The 6,925-nt window shown below is 49.5% G+C and overlaps 1 protein-coding gene across 3 annotated transcripts in view; it reads left to right on the top strand.

Moving 5' to 3' along the window:
• Nucleotides 1-6,925, top strand: part of LOC106812477 (nuclear hormone receptor FTZ-F1-like) — a 53,032-nt gene that overhangs the window by 27,964 nt on the left and 18,143 nt on the right. For all 3 annotated transcript variants that reach the window (XM_014816398.1, XM_014816471.1, XM_014816548.1), the window contains one exon: nt 3,732-4,327. In XM_014816398.1, coding sequence (XP_014671884.1) covers nt 3,732-4,327 — 596 coding nt within the window. The remainder of the gene's footprint in view (nt 1-3,731; nt 4,328-6,925) is intronic.

Below are 6,925 nucleotides of genomic sequence, written 5' to 3'. Positions count from 1 at the left end.
CTCCTACCTCCCCCTCCCCCGCCGTCCTGCTTCAGCCTTCAGCCTCCCCTCCTGCCTTCCACCGCCCTGCTTCTGCCTTCAGCCTTCCCTCCTGCCTCCCACCTCCCCCTTCCCCCACCGTCCTGCTTCAGCCTTCAGCCTTCCCTCCTGCCTCCCGCCTCCCCATTCCCCTCCCCCCGCCGTCCTGCTTCCGCCTTCAGCCTCCCCTCCTGCCTCCCGCCTCCCCCGCCTTCCACCGCCCTCGCTTCCGCCTTCCACGCCTCCCCTCCTGCCTCCCCCTCCCTTTCCCCGCCTTCAGCCTCCCCTCTTGCCTCCCCCTCCCTTTCCCCGCCTTCCACCGCTCTGCTTCAGCCGTCAGCCTTCCCTCCCACTGCCCCGCTCCCGCTGGTCCGTACGGTCGCATGTTTCCCTCTACGCGATCGCGATCACAGAGCTTTGCGCTAGATTCACTGATGGCGGGAGAGCTCTGTGAATAGCGCCCGCATCTCGGTTTCTATGTGTGTGTATATGTCGCGGTTTAGTAAACGGAATTCTCGTGCTGCACATCTCCGCAGCAGATTCGTTCTGCGATGTTTATCTGTAGTCCTCTCGTTGGTCGAGATTCACAAACGTTTTTTTTTTTCGGACTTGGCACTCGCGCTCGAACTTGTTTCATTTCACATAAATTGCCTTTTTAACTGTCCCTCCTTTATATCGGACGACTTCTCCGGACAACTCCCCGGGGAATGTTCGCTTGTTCGTGGCCGATACGAGAGCAGATATAGAGCTCTGAGAGTGCGGTGACACAGCATCAGACATTTTTAGTGTCGAATCGCGGCAGTCATGGGATCAAAACAGCAGCTCGTTATTTTCCCGGCTATTTACATCCGGGATTTCGGATTTTTTGCTTCGTCGGCGCGCTGGTTCGGTGCAAGTTCGGAAGCCAGCGACTGCGTGAGCATCGCATGAGAAGCACACCGCTGCGCTGTACTCGCGGAACGCAGGCAGGCGAACAAAAAGCTTCACAAAGAATACTATTTTGGATGCAGGATGTTTGTTAGCAGAGCTGTTTTCCGTTGACCGACGCTGCTATCTTTGACGCTGGCTTGCTGATGTGTGCGCGTTCGTGCGTGCGCCCGTGCGTGTGTGCGTACATACGTAGCACTTCAACGCTTATGGCCCTATGATAAAATCCCCGACTGGAAATGAGGCTTTCGTGTTGACCATACCATTTACAAGCGCCTTTTGGCAGTTTTTGTATATATAGAATTTAGGACCCTGTGCTGCTTTCCTTCTTTCGGGAAGATGTTTTCTCAGACCGCCTGGTCCATTTTGTCATGTCCCATTTGCGGGAGATGTGCCAATTAGCGGGATAGGCCGCCTGATCAGAGGATGTGTCTGTTGTATCCTGAACTTGTATGATAAGCGAGCTTAGATCATTATTAAGGCCAATCCATGGCCTGGTTCCATAATTGCGAACCAGATCGCCGAGGGACGCCCGAACTGGCAGGGTGCAGACAACCCATATTCGTTGGCCGCGTTGCAGTCCGAATTAACAGGTTGCGAAAATATCGTCGGCAGCAGCAGCAGTAGCAGCTCGCTGTGCCTGTAAGTAAAAACAGACGTCTTGGGCTGTGCGCTAGGCGGCCTGTGAGCTATCCTCCCCGCGCTATACGCAGTTGCTGTACATCGCCGTCCGCCGAAGCTTTCCTAAAACACACAACCTGACAGACGGGTTTCGAACTAGGTCACATGTTCTGCGCGAATCGCAGCAGACAGACTGCACATTCCCTTTCACCACTCGTAGACTGGCGCCGACCGCCGAGTGAGTCGTCTGTGTGTGTTGCCACGGAACGAACACGGGCCGGTCTAGACACCGTTTACCTGCATGTGTCGGCTGGAACCAGCAGGATGGGTGTTTCATCCGTAGCTGGAGGCTGAAAAATATTCACGCGAGAAAGCATCCGCGCGCGCGCTTGTACGTGAATAGCTGCTGTTGTTGCATATCTCTGCCCAAAATGTGCTAAAAACGTCCTTATGATATTCTGACTGCTATTCGTGTATCATCTCGGAACCACGTCAGTCATAGCGTGTATGTAGCGAAGTGACAGCTATTAGTTTTTACCCAAACACGTTTCCCGTGTATGGCCGTTTATATAGCTGTCGTACGGTTTGAAACGCCTTTAACGCCCATCATTGCTCATCATAGTTGTTTAGCACATTATTTTGTACGGACTTTATTGCTACGGACTTTAGTTATTCATGTTTGTTGGGTTTCTGCAGCGTATTATATCACCGCCTGCCATATTACACATCATTATCATAATAGCTTCTCGCCAACCTTGCAGCAGTGTCATTTCATTGTCATCATTACCTCCCATCATGGTGCTGTCATTATTACTATACCTACCATCATCAACATAATCATCATCATCATCAGCATCATCATCAAACTACATTAGTTTATTTACGCATTTGTGTTTTTGCACATAAATATGCCCGAGACCATTACAGATACCTCCGTCATTTGTGAATAATTAGACTGGTCCCCGGTCATTTATTCATGATTGTCCGCTGAACTAACTCAAATTCTCTAGCTCTATGCACGAGTGTGTGAGTGGAACGACTGAGTACCCAGCTAGTAAATAATGTAAATTTAAAACGAGGCTCGATGCAATAATACACAATATAACACACAATATCATAATACATCAATAGTATCGCAATAGTTTTTCAATTGCTGCAATGAATCGGAAATATTGTTGTATCTAGATCGCAATACCATTGGAATAGTAAAATTGCAATCAATAGTAACCCCTAATAAACAGCATCAGAACCTCGGCTCCTCCCCATTTACCACGAATGAAGTCAAATATTTACAACATCTCCTTATTAACCAGTGCTTCCTGGTCTTTAGCCACCACCAATTTGCTGTTGTAGAAATGTCTTTAGGTTGTCGTTCCTATTGTTGTTAACAAGTGTTGGTGTTTGTTGCATGTGTCATGTGGAAGACATTGTCACTTGTTGGTGTTTGTTGAATGCTCCAGTCACAGATGTTGTCACTTCTTGGTGTTTGTTGAATGTTACAGTCACAGATGTTGTCACTTGTTGGTGTTTGTTGCATGTCCCATGTCGCAGACATTGTTGCCAGTTGGTGTTTGTTGCATGCTCCATGTTGCAGACGCTATCTGGTGGTATTTGTTGCATGTTTGATGTTGCAAATTTTGTTACCTAAGTACTGGTATTTGTTACAACTTACATACCCTATGTTGCAGACATTGTCACCTGTTGGTGTGTTTTGTTTGTCCAATGTCACCTGTTGGTGTTCGTTGCATACCCCATGTCACAGAAATCATCACGTGTTGATACTCTTGGTCAGCGCAGGAGGCATGTTGACCCTAACCCTAACCATCTCATTGACCCACGCAGTGACAATGTCTTTCTCGTCGACTCGCACAGTGACACTGTCTTTCTCGTCAACCCGCGCAGTGACACTGTCTCTCTTGTTGACCCGCACAGTGACAATGTCTTTCTCGTTGACCCACGCAGTGACAATGTCTTTCTCGTCGACCCGCGCAGTGACAATGTCTTTTTCGTCAACCCGTGCAGTGACAATGTCTTTCTCGTTGACCCGCACAGTGACAATGTCTTTCTCGTTGACCCGCACAGTGACAATGTCTTTCTCGTTGACCCGCACAGTGACAATGTCTTTCTCGTTGACCCGTGCAGTGATTATGTCTTTCTCGTTGCAGCCGTTCGTCCCGACCGCATGCGCGGAGGCCGAAACAAGTTCGGCCCGATGTACAAGCGCGAGCGGGCGCTGAAGCTGCAGGCGCGGCGCATGGCTGTTGCTGCACAGATGGGCGCCACCTGCCAGCTGAACGGCGTCGTCAAGTCGCTCGCCGCGTTCCCGTCCTTCCAGCAGGACAGCAAGTCGGACATTCAGATACCGCAGCTGAGCTCGTCAACGAACTCGCCGGACTCGTCCGCGCTCGATGACGCGCACAACAACAACATCAAGGAGGAGGGCGCCGGTGGTGGTGGCGGCGGAGGAGGCGCGTCTGCTGGCAGCGGGGCGGCGCGCGAGAGCAAGCTGTGGCAGTACTATCCGACCGTCACCAAGGTGTTGAACAACGCACCGCAGAAGGTGCCGCAGGTGATCCGCGAGCTGTCGGCGAGCACGATCGACGACAAGACCTGGCAGGAGTCGCTCTTCTCGCTCATCAACTCGCAGACATACAACCAGTGCGAGGTGGACCTGTTCGAACTGATGTGCAAAGTGCTCGACCACAGCCTTTTCTCGCTCGTCGAGTGGGCGCGGCGCTCCTACTTCTTCAAGGATCTAAAGGTGAGGCGTCGTCATCGTTGCGCGCGTGAGTGTCTTCATTGCAGGGGCTCTCTGGGGGGCGAGGGGACTACGGGATCTGGTGACACATGGGCGAGGTGGCGGGTCTATTGGTTACTATTCGAATCGGTGACAGAGCTATGTGTTGGCTATCGGCTATCACTGACTCTTGTGTGAGTTTGGTATGGGCAACTTGTTAGATTCGAGGTGCTTGTGGGTATCGGCGTATCAATGCCTACCATCTTGGTGAATAAAGGAGAATGACGTAGGAGGCTTCATGTTGAGACGGTGGTGCCAGTAGTACATGTTGATGTTTAGTTTAGACGTGCGTCAGTGGCAAGCAGATGGTTTTACCCAGAACTTTTTGCTTGCGTGAAATGCGAAGTATGAAAATTGTAAGTTTATATCAATTATGCAAACGCTTGCACCTTGGGAAGTGTAAGCCACAATTTACATATTTTTAGCATAGTAAGGTTTTTGCTAACCAGCTTTTCAACTAAGTTTGTTGATAGTTGTGTAGACTGGCTCGGTAAGTTGTTGAGGCATCTTGTGCAATCGGCCTCGTGCACCTCTAGAACCGATCTAATGGCATGTGCGTGAACGTTAAGATTATGACGAACTGATCGCTGTATTGCTGCCAGAAGAAGTAGTACCAAACGAAATGACATATGTCGACCTTCAGAAACTTAGGCATAGCAGCAGCCGTCATGCATGGTAGTTTAGGGGGGTAAGACGGCGCCGGTTTATTAATAGGTAAAACGGGAAGATGAACATCTGGAGTCTTACGTCGCAGCTCTTACGTAGCGCGCCCATCTAACGCTTCCTGCTAACCTAACTTCCTCGTGCAAGGTTCTGCGTCTGTTCAGGACCCGTGACCGCAGAAACCCTGCTTTGTTTATTCCTGGCCTCGGACTCCTCCTGATGGTGCAGTCAACTACAAGGCCGTGAAAGTGGCTCGGCATTCAGTTGAAGCCTGCTGAAAGGGAAATTCTGCAGATTAGTGGAGGCGTGGTCTGGCGCCGTCTCGCGTGGCTCGCATACGAATACGCGGAGGAAACCCGACCGGGCGACAGTCAATAATTGTAACCCACTTTTGGCGAATTTCTTTTGTTAGATCTTCCGCATAATCCAGTGAAATGTTTGCCGTCAGCTGATACATCCTGATTGTTTCTCTAGCCTTTTTTTACCTCACGTCTTATTCGCTGCTTCGGTTTTTAATTAGAATACACTCGTTCTTTTCCCCGTGCCTTTTACGTGAAATTCACTTGCGCAGCTGCGCTGATGTTGGTGCCTAGCGTATATTTACTAAAGTTCGCCCTTGCAGCCCCGGTGAGTAGTAATGGACCCCCACCACCACCATCACCGCACCTAAATGTTATTAGGTCACTGCTGAATGAAAATTCATGTTGGCATAAAAATATAGGGTTTGTTTTGTGGGATCTTTATTTTGTGGCACAGCAAACACATTGACGGGTGGAGATAAGATGTGGTAAGTATGTTGGGAGGCTAGGAGGGCGAGATGGATGGGGAGGGGAGGGAAAAAGGGGGCGAGCGAGCAAGTAGTAAAAAGGAAAGTAAATAAACAAGCAAGTCAGTAAATAAGATAGAATGAGGGGGGAAACTATAAGCAAGCTGACGTATCTGGAATCGAATTGCTTGCCCTATCCCAAGTCATCCTCATACGTACGCGTGTTTTCAGTTGAAACGAATAACTGTTCTGAGTGTGTTCTAACGTGGTACAGCCATATCACTCGTGATTGTGTCAACCGTGTTTGATCACCTGTGCTATTGACCAGTGTATGTATATATTCTGTGCGCTCGGCGGTACTGTCTGCGCGACGACGGCGTAAATATGAATTACTTGTGACAACTACCTCATCATAAGCTTGCTATGTACAATAGAGGGTTTCGCGAAGGAATACCGGTTTCATTTTCCTGCGATTAAATGTTAATGAATGGCGATGAAAAGTTCACAATGGGAAAAAAACGCTCTGCAACGTTAACGACTAGAGAGCAGATCCTATCAGCCAGCCATGCTTGGCACGCATGCGCGCAACCTGCAACTGAACAGCGTTAAAAGCGCTACTGTAGCCTCGGATACGAGCTGCTTCGTAAGTCCTTGCTGTCCCCGACGTGGAAAGATCGCTGTCCCGTATCTTTGTTTTACGCAGCAACGTGTCCATGAAAGTGTGAATGGATATTTGTAAAATTGAATTTTGCGGGAATAAGAATGGTAAACGGTTGGAGGAATAAGGAAATTACTACAAAAGCAATTGAATGATAATGAGTTTGGTGTGTGTTGGTAACGTTGAAAGGTGCATAATTCGTGTTATATTATGCGATACATATTAATGGAGTATACTGTACTGGGATGGTAATATATCTTCGCAGCTATATAGTGAGAAATTGACGTTTACGAAGCTAGGTTTCTCCTTCTGAGAGAAACAACTGGCGTGGCTTTGAAGTAAGTGGGCGTTAGGCGCTGAACATTGCATGGGCAAGCATGCGGTTATATAACTCTGAATTGCAAGATCAGAACCCCCCCCCCCACCCCCACCACCCCCGCCGCCGCCGCCGCCGCCGCCGCCGCCGCCGCCGCCG

The sequence above is a fragment of the Priapulus caudatus genome, unplaced genomic scaffold (assembly GCF_000485595.1).
Source record: "Priapulus caudatus unplaced genomic scaffold, Priapulus_caudatus-5.0.1 Scaffold1, whole genome shotgun sequence".
Lineage (NCBI taxonomy): Eukaryota > Metazoa > Priapulida > Priapulimorpha > Priapulimorphida > Priapulidae > Priapulus > Priapulus caudatus.
Note: the sequence above shows the minus strand (reverse complement) of the source record. Positions and strands in the feature narration are given on the sequence as shown.